Below are 24,171 nucleotides of genomic sequence, written 5' to 3' on the forward strand. Positions count from 1 at the left end.
TAGTTTTTGCAAGTCTTATGAAAATTAAACAGGTATTCAAACTCATTCAAGCTTGTGGCAGAACACGGCTTTTGAGGAGACATAAAAAGCTCCATTTCCCAGGACAAAATATTTCAAGCCAAGTGCATAGATATTATAAAATATATTTTGAAGTAAAACATACAAAAGAATATATTACCATAACTTTATATAAGAAACACTGCTAACACAGAGCACTCAATATAGTCCACGTTTCTGTAGGGTTAGATTTCATATCAACATATTTTTGGAGGCAATGACAGCAGCAGTGTCAAAATCTTTCATCATTTACTAAAGGACCACACATATTGCCCTAGGAAAACCAAATGGTCAGTTCAATGTCAAGACTGACTGTCAGGAGGAGGTGAGACATAGGATGAATCTGAATAAAGATAGGAAGTGAGGGCTGAATGGCAAACCTGTTTGTCCTGCTTCATGTTCATGTCATCCACGTCATCTGTTTCAAGTTGGTCATGTGCAAATCCCTTTAAATCTACTAGAGAAACAAAGGAGGAAAGGGATGAGGGGACAGAAGCAACAGTAACTAGAGGTTCCCATGAAATGAAAAACAGATCAGTAATGTGTGACTAGAAGTTTCTGTGAAATAAAAAAAGTAGTTAGTGATGGGATGTGTTTCTACAGAATGGTTAAAAAAAGAAGGCCTTACTTAAATCAATCTCCAAACTCCTCCAGTCCTGAAGAGCTGTTAGAATCTACATGTGGACAATTAGTCTGCTATGTGATGAAGGGAAGCCTAAAGAGTTTGCTGGCTTTTCCTGTAATGGAACCATCAGCAGACTTCCCCAGAGTCACACAAAAAATAATATAATAAAAAAACATTAGGTGAGGAATCAGCCCAGGTCTCCTGTAAATTATGCAACAAGCCCTTTCCACATTTTTATTTGTACAATACAATTTTAGTACACTCTCCACATACAATTTGCAGCCTCCAATTTAGATTCTTAACTGCAAGCTAAGCTCCAACTGTCTTAATTCCCTCTGGACAAGTAAGTCAGAAAGTCAGCAGCATCCTGGGCTGCGCCAAGAGCAGCATGGGCAGCAGGGCAAGGGAGGGAATTCTGCCACTCTACTCTGCTTCCATGAGACCTTCCTGGAGTGCTGCATCCACCTCTGAGGCTCCCAATATAAGATGGATGTGGAGCTGCTGGAATGGGTCCAACAGACAGCCCTGAAGATCAGAGGGCTGGAGCACCTCTGCTGTGAGGAAAGGCTGAGGGAGTGAGGGCTGTTTAGCCTGGAGAAGAGAAGGCTGTTGGGAGACCTTAGGTCAGCCTTTGGGTACCTAAAAGGGGCTACCAGAAAACTGAAAAGGAAGTCCTTAAAGGGCATGTAGTGACAGGACAAGGGAGAATGGCTTTAAATTAAAGAGGATAGATTTAGATCAGATACTAGGAAGAAATTCTTTACTGTGAGGCACTGGCACAGGTTTTCCAGGGTAAGTGGTGGATGTGCCATCCCTGGCAGAGTTCAAGGGCAGTTTTGGATGGGGCTCTGAGAAACCTGGTGTAGTGGAAGGTGTCCCCACCCATGGCAGGGGGCTGGAACAAGGTGATCTGTAAGATCCCTTCCAATCCAAACCGTGAAAAGGTTGACAGGTAAACACTGAACAGAAATAACATGCAAAACAGGTTCACCAAACCCCCCAGTTACAGAGTTTGATGCTTCAGACCATTTCTTAATAAGCCTTATTCTTTATATTTTTCCTGCTGCTGATTGTTAAAAATCATGACTACTTGAATGGATGTAGATTTTGCAAGATAGGTACCTGTTAAATAAGAGTTATTTAATTGATTTATCATATGCTTCCAGCCTTCTGAAAACAACCAATTCATAGGTAGCTTAACTTGGAGACAAACTGGTGGTATATTCCACACAGCTCAGTGATGTGCCTGAGACAAACAGAAGGAGGCAAGTTGACATAAATTACTTACTTTTGTGTTTGGAACGAGGGGCAGAGTGCACTTCTGCAGTTACAGTTTTTAGAGACTTGGGTGCTTCTTTAGGACCCCAGTCTTCTTCCCACTCCTTTTTAAATTTCTCTTCCTCTGCTGTTATCCTAGAGCAAACAAATGCAGTTAGACATTCTGAGTAAAAAAACAACAACATCAGTATATATTCATTAACAGTATAATTTTTCAGCATATTTGTTTTTTTCTCTTGAATATAAAGCACAATAAACTGCTTTGTCCTCATAACTGAATTCCTTTCATCAATATGTTACATTTACTAAGCTACTAAGATAATTTGAAAAATACAGTGTAAGATATCCTTATTTAATATTTAGGCTTCTAAGGCCTGTTATATAAACACCTGCACAGATACTGACACACTACAGTACTGACTGTCATCTTAAATGAAATAAAAAATACATCCCTCGCTTAGCAATTTTTCATTTTTAGGATTTAAATTACTTACTAATAAAACTGCAAATTTTAACTGAAACACTGAGTGACAGAACATCTACCATATACCTAAATCAGATATCACAATGGCAAATTATACCTAAAAAATATGTGCCCCATCTCTATACCTTTAAATCAATTTTGATGATTGCCTCCTAAACACATAGTTCTAGGTTGCCATAAAAAGTGACTCTTCCCAAAAAGAAATAAACATTGTTGAAACAGAAACCATATTAAATGCTGTATTCTAGGAAAAATAAACAGGGAAAAATTAAAAAAAAAAGAAGAGAGGGGAATAGATATGTACAGAGAAAGGATGGGGGTGGTGCAGAGAGTGTCACACTTCAGGAAAAGAGCATGCAGAACGAGTAAATTACCTAGTATGTCACCATGATCCGAGAAAAAAGATGTTTCAAACAAAAATTCAGCAAATACTAAGTATGTCACAGCAGAAGTGCTGAATAACCTAACAACATGTAGCTTCATATATGTTGCCTTAAGTGATCCAATATCTATTCTTGACTATAGCTTGCCTTGAACTGATAATGTGGTGCCAAAATTTATCAGGTCTTAGATATATATATGATGCTATTTATATTTGGATTATCTTTTGCATCTCTAAATTTGCTAAAGTAAATTGAAAAAATATTCACATGGAGTCAAAACACTCTTAAATCTGTAGCTTAACTCACTATTTAAATTTAGAGGCATTGTCAGGGAACAATGGACAGAATGTTTTTCATTTAATTTTAGTTTAAAAATTGGTGTCACAATGTAACTTGCAGTACATAGAATTAGGGATCTCTGCCATTTAGGCACATTTGAATTTTTTTTCAAATGTAAGATACCAAAAAAGGGCACAGTGAATTTATACAAGGAATTTCTGCAGAAAGGATTCTTAAAAGAAGGCAAGGCATGATCCTCACAAACAATTAATACAGAGAAGTACTGTATTGCCTGCCACAACTGCTCTTTAAATCTCAGCTTTAGATTTCATCTAGGTTCCTCTATTACCATTCTCCCTCTTCCTCATGCAGGAGATTGACATCAGCTATTTGGATTGTGATATGGAAAAGCTTAAAAGTGCCTGAGCAACACTTCGATACTATACATGGAAGTAGAAAGATGTGCTAGACCTTGCACTGAGCAGCCCTCAGGGCATGGAAGCCCTCCCTGAGTGAATAAAGATGCTCTAAAGTGCAGAGCAACACGGCATCCAACATCCATTATAACAGACAGGCAATCTAGATTTGGAGGACAGAATCATCCTTTACCTGTGATGCTCTGCTTTTATAGCAGCGTTTGGCTACTGCAGGAATTTCTATAGTAGGCCACAATAAAGAACAGGATGTTATAAATTCCCCAGGATCAGAAAAGCTGAAGAATTCATTGAGGTGCTGCTGTAGAGCCCACAGCAGGACTGTCAGAAGACTTTTCTCTTGTGACAGCTGGGGAATATATTTCTTTTTGCACCTTACAAATTCAGAAATCCCTGCTCTTTTTCTATCAGAAAACTTTAGCTAATGCAGATACATGATAAGGGACATAAATTAATTAAAACCCCCTTAATATGTCAAAGGGGCAAAGCCAAAGACATGAGGGTCATTTTTAGCCCTAAAAGGCAGAATCAAACCAGGTATTATTCTGCAACTTGCATTTTCATGGAATTTCCCAGCATCATTTAGAAGGAAAGTTAATTACTGTGATAACAACCGGTTAATTTCAAACTTCCAAATGTAAAAGAATGCTTAATTTAAAAATATTATACTGTTCTGTTTCTTGGCAGTACTGATTTTTTTCTCTTAGAATTAAATGCAGTGTTTCAGTGACAATAGAGTAAACAAGTTCTGGGACACAGAACTTCCTTAATCTTCTCTATATATAATAACACTTCTAAAATAAGTGCTCAACTTCCACTTCATATTGAATTTATTATTGCCATAAACCTCATGTTTACAGGTGCTGATTTTCAGATCAGTTTCCTGTTCATAAACTGTGGTATACTTACTGCTACATACTGGATCCTACATTTAGCTAAAAGGAAATGCTACACAATTTTATTTGAAAGCAACATGCAGAATGTTTTCAGCCAGATCTAATGCACAAGGAACCCTTTTCCAGGTGGCACATTGCCTGTGTAAGGTTTTTACTCACTGCTCTATTTCCCTGCGATATCTCTCTTCTTCCTCTGCAGCCTTCTGGGAAATCTCCAGTTTTCTTCTATAATAACAGAAATTAGGACAACATGATAAAAATAGTATTTTCTGAGTAAGAACCTGAACAAAGTGTGTCAGCATAGTTAGTAAAAGATACAGACAGTAAATACATTTGTACTGGGGGAAAATGCTCTGTTTTAAAAGTCATCTGTAAGATACCAAAGGCTCAGTATGGTTTCCTAGGAGCCCTGTGGACATTTCTGACCATCTAGATAATAAGGACTTAGCATCTACTTAATTCTTTAAGTCATTACCTCCTCCTGAGGCAAGACTATAGTGTGCTTTTGTATGAGCATAAAATTTCTCATGGCCTTGCTAAAAATAAAGCATGAGTGAATAGCATCAGGAAAAGAACAAATATCACACTGAATCACTGGGGTATGACTGGGGTATGAGTGACCCTTCTACTCAAGATGGCTTTGAATGACACCAGCTTTGAAAGCCCAGAACCATCAAGAGCATCATAGGACAAATATTTTATCAGCAGAGACTCTGCAAAAGCAACACAAAGTTAATCTAAGTTGAGAATCTCACTTCTGTGAAAAGCATCACAGAAATAATTAAGTGCTCCTGTCTTCCATGCCCTCTCCAAATCCAATTTTTCAGGTTGTCCTATAGAGAGTTCTCACAATCTCTCTTTCTCTTGCTGCTCTTTGATGATTTTGTTTGTCTCCAGTGCAAGCCGCTTCTGATGCATTAACTCCAGGCGCTCCTGCTCACGGAGACGTGCCTCTCTTTGCCTTTCTTCTTCAGTCATGAACAGCTCCTTTCCCTACAATCAAAACCACCACCCCAATCAGTTGTGAAAATATTTCATGTACGCAGTTCTTCTAGGAAATTATTGAAACCCAAATACATTGTAGTACATCTGCCATTTCCTCACACTGTGCTTCCTGAGGAACACACCCTGAAAGAACCTCAGAAATCTGACTGCATACTCCAAGGAGCTATTCCAGTTTCAGCCTCTAAGTTACTATGTGCAAACACCTCAGAAGAGGTTTGCCACTACTGAAGTCAGCAGAACTGTAGGGGTCATGCCAAATACATGCTCAGTGTGTCACCCAGAAAAAACTTCACATTATACTTTCTTGAAATCTCACTGAGCAATGAAATGCCAGAGAACAGAACACTTGAATGATTCCCAATGTGAAGACAACTACACAGTTACTGTGTTTTAATGCTCTTAATGCCTGGCTGCTGCAGAAATGTGTCATCATTCAGGAATCCAAATACAGAGAATGTACATCCCCAAAACACTGTAAAGTTTATGTATTTCAGCTGGCTTTGTTTCTGTATCATTTGCTTTACAATTAAGAGACCAGCACTATTTTCTATTCAAGAAAGATATTTCCATACTCCTACAGGTAGAACACTTTGACAACATTAATCTAATTTTCATTTCTGAAATGAAAATCCCATGTTAATTAGGAAGGTAGGATTATTCCTATCTTTAAAGCGCAAAGTAGATGTCTTGAACAAAACCATGCATTGAGGAATGTCTTTGCACCATAGTAGGGAAACTTCTTCCTTATGCTATCTCCTCTCCAGACAAAGATGTCTATTGAGAAGAGACATGCAAGGTGAAGGAGTGAGAAACAGAAGAGTTCTATAGCAAGAATTTGCCATTTTAAAGATATCACCCTAGTGATGCATGCTGAGGTAGAGTTCACATTTTTGACACATGTTGTTAACATAACTGGGAGTTGAAACTAAGTCCTTAGGATGTCGAATTCCGGGAGCTTAACCAATTAACCCAGAGTATTGGTTTAAACAATTTCTACAGTGCCTTTGGACATCTTCATCTTTTGTTACTGTAAGAGAAGATTAAATAAACCATTCCTTAAAGTAGTTACATAGTATACATGAGCCCTTAGGAAGCAGCTGAAGTGACTTATTAAATCTTTTCATTCAGTTGCAAGGAAATTAGAAAACACTGTCTTTGATTAGTCTATGAACTTGATTATCCTCTTGTATACAACTACTTACTTTATATAAGGAGGATTAAAGCAGTAAAAACATTAAAACATTTATTAAAAGTCACACTGAAGTCAGAGGGAAAATTTAATTAATTTCAGCTGGCTTTAGATTAGACCCCAAAGGCTTATAGTTCTGCTGCACAGAACAGTGGAAATGAAAAACTGAGCAATTTTCAGTGTGTCAATACACTAATGAGATCAGATAAACAGTTACAAAAGGAACTCATTTGGAGTAAGACTAAGGCATCAGCTATTCAGGATTAAAAATTATTTGTCTCCAATCCAATTCACCTTTCATGTTTCAGCAGGAGCAGGTATCTATTAGAACAGAAGCTCTCAAACATGAAAGACCATTACAATAAAGTTAATTTCCATTCCTTGTCAAGGGAATGGTTTTGCATTGGTCCACCATCGTGTTTTATTTGAGAATACTTTTTGTGGCATCAAAGAATCACACGCCACTCAAAACTGTCCTGGTTTGCCAGAGGTATAGATCTTATAAAGAAACATAGCTTTTGCTTTTATTAATTTATTTTTACCATTTCTTTTACCCACATAGCAATTTTCTGCTTACAAACGTTCTGCTTTTACAAATACGCTACTTACAGCGCCTGCTACCACAGAGATAGTCAAAGTACGGCTACTCTTGAGCACTCTGACAGCCTACAAAAAAAAACCAAACCAAAACAAAAATCAATGTGAATGAAGTGATAAAGGCCAGAATAATGCTGGTTGCCATGTCTGGAATTTCCAGAACTAAACAGAGTGGTAGGTATGCAAATCTCAATACACAACCCCTTGAGTCAGTAGCCCAGTATCAACACATACTTTCTGCGGACAGGAAAACAGAAGAGATGTTTGATAAGTTGATAACTACAAATCCAGAGAATTAAGAAGACTTGATTTTACCTCTTTATGATCCACATTAGAAAAGTCCACTCCATTCACCTCAACAATCTGATCACCAACCTAAACAAATTAATGCAAATTTTAATACAAATGCTAAGTTAGTACATACATTAAATGAAAACAGAAAGAGATGTGCTCTCTAAAACACTTCACACAACAATCATAGGTACTGGCAGAGTGCATGGGGAACAGACTGGAAACTGGCCAGGCTTGCACTCCTACACTAGGATCCCCTATTGCCACTGCTCGGGATCAGATCCTGAGCTTGAAGAAAATATTGGTCTGACTCAGGTCACTCATGTTCTTAAAATTTTAGAAAACTAGCTTTGTTTGAAATGCAACCACCAGATATTTCCTTCTCATGGGGAAAAAACCCCATGAATCCTTGAAGCTGTGAATACAAAAAAAGAACTCCTTGTGGTAACTACCTTGGAAAGTGGCAAACTTACCTCTAATCCCACCTCTGCTGAAAGAGAGCCTGGCTTAACATTGCTGATAAAAATTCCTGGTTTTTGTGTTGGACCACTGGAAATACTGGAAATGTAAAAAAACCCAAACATTAATTGGATAATATTTATAGAATAATATTTATGAGGAATATAATATAATATGAGTGTAATACAGTGAGTGGTTTTGATTGTTTCCTCATAATTTGTTTTTGCTTAAAGAATATTTATGGTATTAACCAATACTGAAACAAACACCAGAATGTACCAGCACACAATCAGTGTGTTATAGATTTGTCATCCTATTGTTTTATTCTTTATACCATAAAACTGGTTTTAAAGAAAAACCTAAAATAAAAATATTCAAGCTTCTATATTTTGTCTTTCATGCTGAAATTCATATATATGCTGACCAACACTGTTTAGAGGATTGGGACACTAATGATATTTGAAAGCAAGCAACACAATGAAGAATTACTAATTATTCACTGAACTGCAACATACTCTATATATAAAATATATATATAAATGTTATTTTGTTTGGAATATTTATTAGAAGCAAGAAGGATATTTCAACCAGAGGCCAACATCTAGCTCAGGAACATTAAGCTGCCACCTAATCTGGGCCCAAACACAGAAACTACATCGCAACAAGTGATGATAAGCCACTCCTCCAGGTTTATAAATAATTTTTTAAAAAACTTTACATCCTCTAAATTACCTGATAATTTCAACCATATACTTCTAAATATATTTATATAGAATATATATATATATTCTAAATACTTCTAAATAAATATATAAATTCTACAATAACCATTCTACTCCAAAACCAACTTAAGTATTGCAAGGACAGGAGTCCAAGAATCTCAGAATCATATATCTAAAAAGCTTTGCAAATTTAACATTTATTTTAGGAGCTGGATATATCTTTGTGAAGGTGTTTTAGTTCTGAAAAGGGTCAGAGAAAGCGTGCTAAGTGCAAGGAGTGAACTTGAGATAGTGCTGGAATTTGCTACATCACTGAGCAGCATTTTTAAGTAGTTAAAAATGTAGAAGCATTTGATAGACACAATTCCATGACAACTTGTACTAAGGCTATTATTTTTAAGTTTTAAAGTTTTTTTCTTTATAACAGGTCTTTTGACACAGGTACTTATGCTTTGCCTAAAATTATGTAATAAGTGCCACAGATATCCTGCTGTTGCAGCTTGCCTTCCTGATCCAGCAGGCATCTTTATTTTCCCAACTTCCTATCCAAGAAGGATGGAAATAAATGCCTTGAGTGTCTTGAGTGACATTAAATAAAAAAATGTGTACCTGCATCCCATGCCTTTTGTACCAATCAAGCTAATGAAGACTTTCTTCTCTTTATTGTCTCTCCCTCCAGAAGAAGCAAGTCCAGCAACACTGCCCTTTCCTTCCTGTAGAGGGATTAAACAATGCTGCAGATGTTAATTCTGTTTTAAATTTGTATCAAGATTACTATAAAATTTCATGTACCCAGGATGAATTCCAGCCAGCATCAAGATAAGATTCAAGGCTCCAAGGTACTATCCTGGTGGAAATGAATGTGAAGCAGAGTCATTTCAGTGGATCTGCATGGCTGAGGTAAAAAACTGAACTTACCTATTTGGAGAAGATTACTTAAATAGTCAAACTTTGTATTCAGAAAAGGGTGAAGGAAAATTAGAGGAAAATGATATGGAAAAATAATCACTTAGATGTTCCCTGACAAAAGGGCTGGAGAAATACTTGATAAGGCTCTCTATTTAACTAAGTCGTTCTTCCTGAAAGCCAAAGAACAGTAATTGCGGTGTTTCTTTTCACTTCTGCAACCCTTAGAAGTCACTTGCATTCAAAGTTGTAATTCCTCCACTAATAGGTCTAAAATAGGCCAAATAATCTAATAAGGATTTATGCAGTAGAATTCCAGCCTGGGAAATTAATAAGCTGAAGCAAAATGAAGAAGCAATTAATGAGTACAAGCAATTTCATTTGTGTCCTGCCCTTTCCTTATGTAATAGCTCTAGAATCATTTCATATCACAAAAGATATTCCTCACAGAACACTTTCAACAAGATATTGCATTATAGTAATGCATACAATAGCTTCTCTGATAAGGTCAGAGAAGAAAGTGTTTCAGAACCATTACAGATTCCCAGAAGACATTTAACAAAATATGGATCTCTTACCCCACACTCTGACACAAACTGATCCACATATTGCCATTTAAGGGGTTCATCTGGTGAACTGAAAGGAAAAAATAATTTTAGATAATGGGACAAAATAAATGTGAATGTATTCCAGAAGCTGCTTTGGAATGGGGCTTTCCGTTTTCCACAACTTTCTTTGGATACCATTCACATCTGGTTTATTTTCTCGCAATTTAAACAGAACATCAAAGAAGCATAAAATTATTTGGGCTAGTAAAGGTTGAATATAAAACTGATAAAGCCCTCTCAGGTGAAACAGTTTTAGGAAGCTCAAAGGAAGACTGTAAAATGAACTCTAACCATGCAAACATCTTATGCAAACTTCTATGCAGAGCAACACCTCCTGTCACTAACATTTCTCAAATATCCCCCTTAAAGATCCAGCTTTCCAACAAAAATTGGAAGACCAAAACAATTTTAAATATTTCTAAACTCTGAAGCCATCATCAAATGCTACATACACAAATAAGCAATGGAGCTCTTTGTTAAGCTAGGTGCACTGATAATTAGATTTCCAGATGTCCATGACAAATGAGGAGACAGAAATTGGTTCATTTAAGTAGGAAACTGGTATAAAATCAGATTCATCAAACAAGACATCTGCTTGTTCATTAAAAAGGATGTGACATTTTAATCAGCATTCACACATTTTCATAATTAATCACAGATTCTTTGGATAGAAGAGGCTGTGCGAAAATGAATAATCTGTTTTCAAATGAAAAGCCATTACCTTTTGACAGGTATCATGCCAACATCTGAAAAGGAAAAACATTTTGTTCAGTTTCTACAGACCATGAGCAATCTATTAATAGCAATCTTTGGTGACAGACGGGATTTTTTTTGTGTGTGTGTGTGTTACTTACGTCTAACTTTTATGGACACGATTTTCTTTGTACGAATGAGGTTTATGACTTCTTCGTGTGTGCATGATGAAATGGAATATCCATTTATGCGCACTATCTCATCTCCAACCTCAAAAAACGAAAGGAGAAGAAAAAGTTAGTTAATTAATTTTTAATTAGTTAGTTAATAATTTTTAAAGTTTTTAAGATTGAATACAATCTGGAAATAATTTTGATGCAAAGGTTAGATAATGTTGATTCATGAATACTTTCTGAATTTCAGGTAATGTCCAGATCAGATTTATCTGTATTTGTTTTGAATTAATACCAAATACCAAAAGAGCAAATTAATGTCCAAATAACAATTTTATAAATACTGTCTACTATACATCAGATTTGTGCTCCACAGATAACCTTAATAATAAGAGTCTGTGTTTTAATTCAAATTAATTTTGGAGTTATTTTCTTCTTTTATACTTCAGATGTTAAAGTTTGCTTTTACCATATGTTTTCTGAGATACTTTCCCTAATATATTTGACCAATAGGAAACTAAACTTGGTCTTATTATCTTGCCTGATTCTGGCAATGAGAAAATGCATTATTTTAAGGGATTTTACCTCTTTGTCTTTCTTTGGGGATCCCACTAACATCTATTGGCATTCCAACAACAGCACCCCAAGGACATTCCTGGCAGTGTTCAAATTAACAGTGTAGAACAGACAGGGCGCTTTCAGCCACTTCCATAAGATTTTGAATCTTATTTATCAAAGTACAGTCAAAACGTTTCTCTTCCTCTAATATAAATCCAAATTTGATATGCTGTGATGACTAGGGAGAATTTTCCAAGATTTTATGAACTCTGCCCAATGATCCTCTTATCCAGGTAGGCTGAGAAGAAATTCTTGATGAAGACATTGCCTACCTCATTTAAGGTAGTGCTTTATTACCTGCTCAAGATTACACTGAAAAATGCCAGGCCCTGGCTAGACCACCCTAAACAAAGACTTTTACTTGGTGTGAACCACGTGATATGGCTGTATGAAAATTAGTGCATGATTTCTTCCATTATCAATGCAGATCAATCCACTGCACAGTAAAATATACAAATGATTACCAGGAAATTACCTTAACAAACCATCAGCAGTATCATCTTATACCTCTGATCTCCACAGGGAAAAAGCCAAACAGTTTGGGTTTACTCCTCTCCAGTAGCATTTTCTCTGAACTCTTGTGAATATTTGTTATGCAAAATGTATTTGATGAGACTTTTCTTATTAATATCAACAGCACGGGATTTTGTTCTTAGTCAATGAAACTTTGGGTGCCTTCTCACAAATGTGTCTGGTTCCATGGCAGCATTATCCCTAGTTAATGATTGTCTAAAATGTTCCATTTAAAGACTCAAGTGTCAAGCTCCCGAATTTCACTTTAGGCTTAAGTTGTCCATGCTGGTATCTGCATTAGGGTGATTTCAAGTTTCAGCAAAGTTAAAGCAACTATATTTTTATTTCACAAAATATGGGTGGAATGCATTATCAAGATCATTAATAAAAATAAATCTACAATTTGTTGAGAAGCTCTGTGCTTTCATTTTATATGAGAGGAGTGAGTGGAACTGAAGAGAGGAAGTAGAAACTCCTCAATATAGCCTGTGTTCTGGAGACTGTAACACACACAGAAACACTACACAGGACATTAGGCATGCTGACACCTGCCTTTTTTTATATTGTAATAATGACTATTGAATCTTGCTGTGATCTGTCCAATTGAAAAAAACAAAACCACCACAAACCAAAAAACAAAAATACAACCAATATAACTTCTTTATTTCTTTCACAAGCTTTTCTAATGCTTCTGGGAAGTGTCTCATGCTCTGCAATACTACTCAAAACATTAACAACATGCCCACTCTACCATCATTCCTCATGTGTCACACTTTCCACTGAAGCTGACTTTTGTCTGACACAACACAGCATCAGAAGGCTACAAAAGCAAAGAAAACTGTCCTGCAGAACTCGCAGAGGCAAAAGAGGACCACACTAGGACTGTGGTCCCTAGTCCCTCACCAGTGAGACATCCACTCCCTCTGCTGGGCATCCAAAAAAATCTCATCCAGGGCAATGACCTGCTCTCCTAAGAGCTTGACAGTCAGATTTTTAAAATGATCTTCAGTAAGAGCAGAAATAGGTCAGTAATGAAGGCTTTTGAACATACAACCTGTGGTAAAAATACAGATTCAGACAAGAAGAGCACATGAGGTCTGCTGTTTATAGTTACATCCCTGATAGCTCTTACTGTCACTCAACCGACTTGTTCCAAAGATTCAAAACCACATCCACACTACCCATTTTCTGTTGATCTTACATATGTGGTGAAGGGGGGCGGGGCTGGGTTTTTTATTTGGTTTTTAGTTCAAGATTCCCATTTTACTCACATCTTCCATGTCATGCAGACTGTAACAGACCATGGAGCCTGGGTTTGCACAAACCCGACTCTTTAAAAGGGTAATCTGCCATACAGTTACTGCCTGAAATGCCTTAACGCACAGAAGGCCCCAGTTTTAGGGCTGCAAATGACAATGCCATCATGGGGCTTCTGTATCAGCAGAATTCGTGTTGTTCTGAGGATGTCAGCATTCATGGAGTCAAATCTGTTCTCATCTCCCCAAGAGGCACTTGCAAAATTATAAATGCACTCAAGAGCATATTTGATTTTTCCCTCCAGTATAGGAATGAGCTTTTCCCATTCAGATATTTTTAATACTCTCCTTCAGTAGAGTGTCATCTTATTTCTGAAACTCAACAGTCTTCACTCAACCTAATGACATTTGTATTGCTGACAGACAATGGCTAAGGCTGCCTTACAAATAACCCAAACTAGGTTGAACTACAGGAGATGTATAGGCATACAGCAAACTGCTTCTCTTTAGGATACTTGAACAGCTTTTCCTGAACAACGACATCCAATATTGGGGTAATTAATAGCTGTTTTCATGTATTTTGTTACTTTTGTACAGGTATCACTGTATACCAAGCTAATGAATCAGAGCTGTAGAGATAAAAGTCCGTGGGACAGAGCAGAGTAGAACAGTAACAATTATTTTGGTATTATGTCACAGTTTCCCTTTTCCCTATCAATCAGAGAGATGACAGATTTTTTAGAAAAAAGATGCAAACCTAACTTTTCTCAAGTAAAATGCCTATTATCTCTAACTTTTAACATGAGAAATATAATATTTAGTGCTTCTAGGAAATTGAAGGGCTTCATATAATAACATCAACTGTTTCAAATTTCCCATTTTGTATACTGCTTCCACTTTCATCATTCACACCAAACTCTTTGTATTCAGCAGAATCCTCACACACAAGTATCAAAAAGCAGTGGGGGTGTGAGATGAAGTCCATTTCTTAATGGAAGGACAAAACACTTGTGCCTTTTAGAGAAACTGTCGTCAAAAAAGGGTCAAAACTACAAGTGTCACAGAGAACCTTCATTATTATTTGGTCATTTTAACTTGGAAAGTACTTCAAGGAGAAATTATGCCATTTGAACAGGAAATTTTAAAAGTAGCAGGACGTAAAACTGATGGTATAACAGAAAATCATTATACCTTTCTCAGTCTGCATTTTTGGGATTGAAAATGTGTAGAGATTTTGTTAAATAAAGCAGGTGGGTGAAATTTCAGAAGCAGTTGGCTTTACTGTGAGACAGCAATTTAGAACAATGGGCTGTCTGTCAGGTCTTGTTATTCAGTGAGGTTCAGAAAGTGCCTAGTGCCACCTATTATTCAGGCACTTTAGGCTGAGCTTTAACACCACATATCAAAAAGCAGAAGCCAGGCAGTTGCAGGAGCTGCAAAGCACCATCTGCCCATATTAATTCATATAATCTAATCCTAATAAATTCAGAGTCAAGTCTCAATTCTTGCCCCTTATTGTCCCTACTTTGTCTGCTAAACCCCAACTATGTTCTTATCGTTCTAATTGGGAACGGCGGAAAGAACGACACGGACTCTCAAGGGAGTCAGATGAGGAGAGAATCTCTAGTTTATTGTTACAGCTATGTTATATAGACTAGTTCGTCGAAAGTACAGAAAGGAAACTCTTATTGGTTAGTAAAGTACTACATTACCATCATTGGTCAGTGGGGTTTACCACCCCCTGACCTTCTCCTGCAAGGAAAACACGGGAATCAGAAAACAGCACCTGCAGGCTGTTTTCTGTCTTTGAGGATTGTTTTGAATCCTCCCATTAATTTCCCAGGCTAGCTTCTCAGGCAGGGCTGGCAGGCCATGGGGCCTGCAGCTTGCTCCAGAGCTAGCCTCCACAGTTCTGAGTTGCAATAGAGTCTGGACACTCCAGCCCAAAGATCCTTTACAATCCCCATCACTGACACCAACATGTCCTACGATGACTTCGGTCACAGAAGGCTGTGGAGCCTTTTTGCATACAGAAGAAAGAAGGAAAACTGACATCCTAAGCGGCACAACAGCTGAGCATCACTATTATCCAGTGATTGTGTCAAAACATTCATCTGAAATGAGCTGAGAAGCAGAGCTGCAACACAGCATTAACACAAACGTATTAAAATGGCAATTAACTTAAGGCAGTGGCTTACTTTAAGGCCTTGTCTACGCTTCCCATTCTTGCGGTGTAGCATAGAAAATGAGGTACATGAACTTTTGTCTTGTGAACTCAGAGAGGGTGCATCAATGTCCTTTTCTGCAGTTGCCCATTGGCAAATCCCATGCTTAAACTGGGCTGACAACACACAGAGCACAAGGTTTGTGCTGAGCTATTACACCCTCTCAGCTCTAACTACATTCTGAACTTGTGCTTTTGTTCCAAGGAGTTTCTAAAGCATCTCCCTGGATGCACCTGTCATGCAGGCCAGTCATGCACCTCTGCAGAGAAGGCTCACAGAAGATGGAACTAATTCAAAGGTGATTCTGAGTGGGTTATATAAGTATGAATGCACAAAGAGAAGGGCAGGCACATGCATGTGAACAGAAAGAGGAACCGTTTAAATTTTAGAAAGCTTTCAGTCTGAGTGACACAAACATGGAAACCTAATTTCAACTACCTTGTTGACAGGTACGTATTTTTACTTTTTAATCTAAGATATTGGTGAGGTAATACTGAAGCATATCTACAAAACATGCTAGCTTAATTAAACTCTGTAATGAATCATGCTAGTCTTATATATTTTGGACTAGTGTTAAACATAATCCTTAGCCATCAATACTTTCAGCAAATATTCAGACTTGACAAATTAAAAGTAGCCAGGCATATTAGCCTTTCCAGTCAGAAACTCAGATCTTTAACACACCTTATCTGATTTGAAGCCTGATTGCATGATGCAGACGTTTGGCACAGAAATTCCTTGCTTCTCTTTTCACTAAGCAATGCCACATTCAAAAAGAAATCAGACACCCAGAACTTCATTCATGCAAATTGCATAAGTATTTCAGTGTTTCTACACATAATTATTTTTTCTAACCCTATTGGCAAGTTTATGTATCCAAAATTCAATCACAGAAAGTGCAATTCCATGCAGTACAGAGGATACTGGGAATAGTCAAAAATATGTTAATTTGTTGCATAAACCAAAACCCTCACAACTTATACATTAAGTTCAAGTAAACATTTCATTACACAAATTATATCTGTGCAAGATGGAATGAACACTTTTAGTATTTCTATGCACTGTTCTACATTTTATCAGAACTTGGCAACTTAAAGCACTCTTCCACAGTCTAGAGATCTTTCTTTCCATCTGCTTACATATAATTTTTGCTCTTCATGAAGTGTAAACATTCCAGAAAACCCTATAACCTTCAACAGTTATCATATCCCAAACAAAATTAAAAAAAAAAGGTTCACATATCATTAAAAACAGCAAAATGAACATTTTTAATAACTTGATTCACCACTAGCATAATGGTATTTACCATGGCCTTGCCTTACATATCTTAGGAATTCTACTAGAAGAGACAAAGAGCATCTTAGCAAAAGCAATTTCTAAATGTGAAAGAACAGCCCTTAGCACCTAACATGAATAGACTTTTCTTACCTGAAGTCCAGCATTGTCTGCCTGTCCTCCTTTAACTAACTGGGAGATGAAGAGGCCACAGCTGAATTCCACTCCACCTCTTACACTTAATCCAAGCCCTTCAGGATTCAAACGATCCAATCTCACCTCTTTCAGCTTTCTGCAAAAATGGAAAACACTTGAGTGTTCAGCTGCAAAACACTTTGTCTCAATAATGATTCATATGAAATTTAGACATTGTTTTTCTCTTATATAATTTAGGCATCAAAAAAAGCAAGCTCACTGAAGTTTGGATGGATGTGTGTTAACTAAAACCATCAAGTTTATTCATATAAAAGGTCATTTGCAATGATTGAAAACTGCTTTTAGAGAGTTAGAGCTGTCAGGTTGTTTTATTATTAAATGCAGAAAAAATGAGAAGATTGTTTTTTACTCCTTTACCCTGCTTTTACTAGACTAAACCACTTGGCAAACAATTTAAGTATAGTACAGGCAGCTGTACTTCTAGCAAATACAGCAAAATTAAAATAAGTATGCCCAACTCTACACAGATGAACAATTTTTGATGCTGAATTTACCTCGAAACTCAGTATTTCCTACTTGTATTTAAGTTAGCCGGTTTTGTTTATTTGTTTGCTTGGTTTTTGGGGTTTTTTTGTGTTTTTTGGTTTTGTTCTGCATTCTCTTACCTTGATCGTTTGGGTGTAAGCTGATCGTATTCCACCTGGTGTTTTAATGGGATGAGTGGGCGGATAGCATCAAACAGAGGCAACCTGCTTGGTTCATTAATCACGAGTTTTAGGTCCCCCACAAGCACTGGGAGATTCATAGACCTGCAAAAACACAGTGACAAAACCAACACAGGTAAACAACACACCAACAAAAAGCTGTGCTTTGTAAGTTGCTGTGCACATGGCTTCAGTATTTGCATGTCCTTTCAAACTACCAAAAAAGATATTTATGCAGATACTGGTTTGACGAAAGCAGAATAGCCCCTGGGAAAGCAAACCTTCTGTAAATAAAGAGTATTTGCTTCAAAACATCTGAAGTCTTCTATACATTCACTTGATCATTTAAGATTATGCACATCACATTTGTAGATGACATCTCCAATTTCATTCTCAGAGTACCCACAAGATTTATGGAACTGATTGAAAATAACTTTTCAGATTAGACATACGTACCTAATGGATTTTTGTTTCCTTAATAGTTAGTGATATTTCTAAGTAAACCTACGCTACAAGCTCCTTCCTTTCCTGAGCTTAGAGGACTGACAAATTGCTTCAATCTAAGAAAAAAAAATCATGATACTCAGCAACTAGAGCAAAGACCTTATTTTTGTTCAAAACCAAATTTGAAGGGTGATTAACAAATTAACAAAACCTACAGAAGTTCAATTGCTGTGAGCATCTCTTTTATGAGAGCTAAGCAAAGTGGTCTCCTTGAAATTGTCAGCACTGTGATAGTTACAGGTCTATAATATATACTTTGTTGTACAGCTGCAGGAGTGGAGCTAAGGCTCAGTGGAGTTATTCCTATAAAACAGTCTGCTAAACTTTTTCTGCATTATTTCATGTTCCCTTTCTTTTAATTTATGTTTCCTGGCTGCAATATTTCTGAGGCATGGGCATTGAAAATACAGATCAGGAATACCTACACAGGATTAGAGGTCAAATACTTCTGGAAATGTTATTCTCAGTGAAGCAGATATTAAGTCCTAACTCCATCAGCAATTGCACCTTTTTTTGCCATACATATTTCATAATGTATTCCCAGGAAGTGATACATCATCATTATATGTTCACAGAGATACCGAAAATGTTGCCCAAGTCATTGTAATTGTGGAAATTGAAGAAAAGTTGCCATATGCATTGTTAATTTTGTAACTGCAAGAAGATTTTAAATAATTCAGATCTGCCGAACCAACTGGCTTTCCAAACAACAGTCTTTATGAATGGAAAAGCAATTAGACAGACCTGAGTGAAACTGAATCAGATATGCAGCTGAATACCCCCATAACTACAGCTCGGTGCAAACATCAGATGGAAACGTCTACATTTCACTCAGCTTTTAATTACAATATGAATGGAAACAATGTCCATCAGAGCCACTTGGCTATGATTAGTGGAAAATATATTCTCATCTTCTTTGAAAAGCAATGGATCATAGGTTGTCATTTGCAACAAAACAAGTCTGAGGCAACTGTGGTTTAAATCAGTTCAGTGATAGGACTGGTAATATCACCTTCCCAATTTTTTACTGTTGTGTTGTAATAAGCCAGAGTCATTAATCATGCCAAACAGATTCCAAGACTAAATTTTTCCAGCTTTCTGAAGGATAGTTGCAAAATTTTTATTTGACAAGTTAGCAAAAAACTTTGAAAAGCAATGTCAGTGAAAACTTTGTATCAAATAAACAAGCTTTATTTGGAAATTTTATGAATGAATTTATTAATGTTCTCTTCCTGTTTCCTAAGAACAGTTTTATCATGCAGGAGTCTTCCCTCCCCACACCCCAAGTATGAATCCACCAAAATCTTTCAAAAAACTGCCAAGTCATATAACCAAAGGAACTTAAGAAGTAATTACAGACAAGCTCCTTCTTTGCCTGCAGGTTATGCTGTGAAACCAACAGACTTCATTAAATGGGATAAAAACCTCTTATTTCAACTACTTTTCTAGTAGCATATAGAAAGACTATTTAAAATCGTGGATATTAATTCTTCAAATTTAAAAATATTAGTAAAATTCTACACAAACATGTATAAAGCTAGATCTTACTGGTGGTACATCCGCAGCACATCATAAAGGTAATCCTTCTCTGCTTCATTGTCAATTAATAGATTGACCTGAAAACCCAAAGACATTATCGTTAAACCCTGACTTAATAGCCACAAATGCTTAACATGAGAGACTTCCACAGATTCTTAAGCCATAGAGCAAAATTTCATCTTTGAATCCTTTTCTGAAGGAAAAAGAATTTTTTAAAGATAAACATGTTTTTTTCAACAGAGCACTACCTCACAATGTCACACTTAAAACGAGACTTTCTAAAGTTAATATGACAACAATTAGACAAGGTGGTGAATCCTGATGTATTCTGTCCGCTAGATTTCCCCTCAGCAGTGGTATTATTACAGTAGTATCATATTTGTCTTACCTGATAATCACTGTACTGTTGAATAAATGTCTTCAGAAACCTTTTTGGCCACTCGTTAATGTAGCACATGCTGTCACAGATAAAACCACCACGCCAAGATATAATCTCTGTCCTGTCGTCCAAACCACTGATTTCAGGAGCTCACTTATAGCATTATGCAAACTGCTACACCTCTGTTCCTCCTTGCTCCAGCTCTTAACTGATGTTAAGAGCTAGTTATTCTTTCCTCCCCCACTAATAGTACCTTTACTTAAACCAGTATCATATTACTATGCCTGCTCTTGGATAATTACAGTAAATTAAAGCAAAAGAAAACCAAACCTGAATTCTTACATGAGGAGTTAAATTTATATTCAGTGATAGTGAGACCCCTACTAATCTTACTTGTTAAGAGAGGTCACATCACACTGCCTTTACATCTGGACAAGCCTGATGTTTAGGAAAACAATTTACATCTGACCTAAAGGGTAATATTACTGTGACGTGAAGACTGAGAAGCAATTTGCATACTTAAAGAAAGGCCCTTTCTTTCTAGGTTTGCAATGGTTTGTATTATGTTCTAAACTAAATACATGCTTCATATTCCTTTTGTCCCACTTGGCTCTCTAAAGCCAGCAAGACTTCACATACCAGTGGTTTTCTATTACTTGTACCTTCTGGCTCTCTAAAGCCGGCAAGACTCTGCATACAGGTGGTTTTCTGTTACTTGTCTCCTCTGGAAAAAGACACTTTCAAAACACCTAAAGGCCAGAAAGCTACAAGCAGGTCAAGATTGCTTTACAGTTACACCCGTGAGTAAACCTGTTTATTCACAGTGAATTTCAACATACACAGGATAAAGTCTGTCTTAAAAGGAAATAAAATGTTTGCCATCAAAACTTCAGCAATACTGGGCACTCCAGCAATACTTGACTCGACAGAAGGCTAATTGTAAAGGCAAACTCAAAACTGTAAAGGCAAAACTCAAGGTAAACTAATTCCAGCATCCATTTTTCACTTCCCTGACAGGTAAAATACAGAGCACAATCCCCGGTGTTAGCAAAGATACTGTATGAGCAGTGTCCCACAAAGAACATTCTATGTTTAAGTGCATCAACCCTACACAGCAAACAGCGAAACCATCCTCATCTCTTTTTCCTGGCAGGGAAAGCAAAGATTGGTAACATGCTATTTCTCTCCTGATATGCTTGCTGGTGGATACATCCCCATTTCCTCTCAGAAAATGGAGGGCCACATTCAAATTCTGCTATTTCTTCTGTCAAAATGTTCAGTCTTTCTGTTTGACTCCTGCACTTCTCATCGTCCACCAGCAACTTCCTCTTCCTCTGACAAAACCCAGCATCCACATGATTTCTAATATATTCAGAATGCTACAACTGGGTTTATCATCCTGGGCCACCCCTACTAATGGGTTATTCTCCTCCTGTTGCCTTCTATTCCATCAGTTATCACTGCCTCATAGCCACCTGCATCTTTTGCCATTTTCCTCATTCTTTAACTCCTTGGGGTAAAGTTTTACTGTAGACATATACTCTACCTGGACTTATCAGCTTCTAAAAGCTGACTCTTAATTTCCTAAATCCTAAAACATTATGCCCCGACCATCTTAAAAAAAAATAAAAAATCAGTGCTGACATGGCATAACCTGGATCACAGAAGAAAATGACTGTAGAGTAATGGGATAGGTGATTTCACACCTTTTAAACCATGGATATTTAAGAAAAAACATCTGGATACAGCCCTGGACAGTCAGCTCTTGGTGGCCCTGAGCACTGGGGGTAGGGACAGACAACCTCCAGGTGTCTCTTCCATCCTCAACCCTTCTGTGATTATTTAAAGAGTCTTCATAGTAGTTGTACCATTGATAATCCTAGAATATAAAGAGTTGCTTATGCTCTATTTCTCACTACATACATTGTACTGTTTTCCATAGAAATTAATAAAAAAAAAAAATCATCACACAACCTGCAACTTCATACATAAAAAAACCCAAAAAACCAACCAACCAACCAACCAAAAAAAACCAAAGTCTGTCAAGAAGTATACCTAAGTTTATTCAGTAGAATAGAAGCTGTGGGGAGAAAAAAGCACTTTTTGGTGTGGAAAAAATACAGATGACAATAATGCACTATGTTAGTACTATACCAATCTGCCAGATATCAAAAAAGTATGAAGTGCTGTTTAAGCTACACAGATTTTGGAAAACTATTGAAGGAAAGGGAAAAACTGGTCAATATGATTTGTATGTATTACATATTTTACACTGCTGCTTGGTTGATAGGGAAACTGATTAAAATTGCTAAGAAAAAAATAAACTAAGAAAAAAAGGAAAGAAATAAAATGGCCAGTAACTGAGGAAATTTAGATCTTGTAGTGAGCATCTTCACTGGTATGTCACAGAGAAAGTAAGCATCCAAGACAGTGGATGCCACAGAGGTCACTAGAAGCAGGATGATACAAAATAAAAAAAAGAAAATACTTATTTCAATGTCTTCTAACTCAGATAAAGCTGTCACTGATATCCGCATCCCAGCTGTTTGCAGCAACACTGAAAATACATCTTACATTATCAGGGGTGGGGCTTGAATGATTTATGAATTATAGCAGCAATGAAAGGGAGAAGGTTTAAAGTTCAAGACAGTAACCACCCACCTAGAAACCAGTCTTTATAGAAATGTTGCACAACCCACTGCTGAGTTATACAGTAATAGGGAGCAAGGCAGAAACAATGTGCTAGATGGTTACAGTCATCATTATGGAATATCCAGTTTCTGAACACCAGTTTGATGGAAGAGTTTTTTTGCTGTCCTTCTAATTCATCCAAACAATCCTTTAGTTAATGTGTTTATTATCAAGTGACAGATACTTCCATAAAACATGACAGTACTTTGCAGAAATTGTGTGTCCTAGCTGACAAAAAAAATACTAAATAAAATCAACCACAACTTCCTTCATAAAACAAACGAAACCCCCACAAAACACTAGAGAAAACTTTACTCTGAGAGTCCTAAATGGCTTGGCAAAGCCATCTTTTACACACGGAAACTATTTTCCTCCTCCTTTCCTTAATTAGAGCCTTTTGAGCGTTCTTCGCTCATACAATTTTTCGCTCTGCCGAGCACTTATTTAACCGGGAAAATGACAAAACGACGGTGCCAGGCAGCCCGAGCCGCCCCACGTATCAAGTGCATTTGCACATGAGTGCACGGGGAACGTTAAGGTGGAAGCGCAGCGGGCCGAGCGGGCACTGCCCGCGCCTGCACTGCAGCACCCACCCCGAGCGGCGCCGGCTCCCACAGGGCATTAAACAAAATACGAACTGATCCTGGAAAACTGAGCCCTGGAAAAGCTCTCGCACTGAGGAACGTTCCTCTTCTCTCCCACTCTTTCTAAGGGTTTTAACACTCATCCTCTCCCAGGAGGCTGCCACCCGCGCCATTGGCAGGGCAGTGCAAAGTCCCCGAGCTTCTCCCTTCCTCGCCCCGGCTCACCGGGGCAGAACCGTGCCCGGCCAGGGGGGCCGTGACGGCCGCAGCCTCCGCTGCCCTCGGGGAGGCGGCCCCGGCTGTCCCCGCAGCCTCACCTTGTGCCGAAACTCGCGGGCGACGCGGCGCTCCATGGTGCGGGCTGCGGGAGCGGGGCGGGCTGCGGGAGCGGGGCGGGCTGATGCAGGCGGCGGCGGGTGCGGGCGCTGCGCGGGGGCGGGCGCTGCGCGGGTGCTGCGCGGGCGAGGCCGCGCCCCGGGGCGGTGGGAGGCGCGCCCGCCGCCGCCTCCAGCATCCCCGCCACGACAGGGGACGAGCGGCTGGGCACCGCGACCCGCCCGCGGGCTTGCGGCCGAAACGGCGGAGAAAGTCAAAGTAAAAGTAAAATAAACATCCGTGCATACACGACCCCCCGCCCCGCGGTGTGCC

General features: G+C 38.0%; 1 protein-coding gene across 2 annotated transcripts in view; it reads right to left on the minus strand.

Moving 5' to 3' along the window:
* The window catches only part of USH1C (USH1 protein network component harmonin), a 47,192-nt gene extending 23,245 nt beyond the window's left edge, over positions 1 to 23,947 (minus strand). Inside the window, exons 1-15 of one of the 2 annotated variants that reach the window (XM_058846981.1) lie at positions 23,841 to 23,947; positions 19,879 to 19,946; positions 17,788 to 17,931; positions 17,120 to 17,258; positions 11,068 to 11,176; positions 10,935 to 10,959; positions 10,184 to 10,241; positions 9,309 to 9,412; positions 7,992 to 8,076; positions 7,543 to 7,602; positions 7,240 to 7,296; positions 5,287 to 5,429; positions 4,596 to 4,661; positions 1,971 to 2,095; positions 438 to 511 (exon numbers count right to left, since the gene is read on the minus strand). In XM_058846981.1, coding sequence (XP_058702964.1) covers positions 438 to 511; positions 1,971 to 2,095; positions 4,596 to 4,661; positions 5,287 to 5,429; positions 7,240 to 7,296; positions 7,543 to 7,602; positions 7,992 to 8,076; positions 9,309 to 9,412; positions 10,184 to 10,241; positions 10,935 to 10,959; positions 11,068 to 11,176; positions 17,120 to 17,258; positions 17,788 to 17,931; positions 19,879 to 19,946; positions 23,841 to 23,876 — 1,293 coding nt within the window. In that variant the 5' untranslated portion in view covers positions 23,877 to 23,947. Of the gene's footprint in view, positions 1 to 437; positions 515 to 1,970; positions 2,096 to 4,595; positions 4,662 to 5,286; positions 5,430 to 7,239; positions 7,297 to 7,542; positions 7,603 to 7,991; positions 8,077 to 9,308; positions 9,413 to 10,183; positions 10,242 to 10,934; positions 10,960 to 11,067; positions 11,177 to 17,119; positions 17,259 to 17,787; positions 17,932 to 19,878; positions 19,947 to 23,840 lie in introns of both variants that reach the window. The other variant, XM_058846972.1, reaches the window with a different exon arrangement.
* Between the last annotated feature and the right edge of the window lie 224 nt (positions 23,948 to 24,171).

The sequence above is a fragment of the Poecile atricapillus genome, chromosome 1 (genome assembly GCF_030490865.1).
Source record: "Poecile atricapillus isolate bPoeAtr1 chromosome 1, bPoeAtr1.hap1, whole genome shotgun sequence".
NCBI lineage: Eukaryota > Metazoa > Chordata > Aves > Passeriformes > Paridae > Poecile > Poecile atricapillus.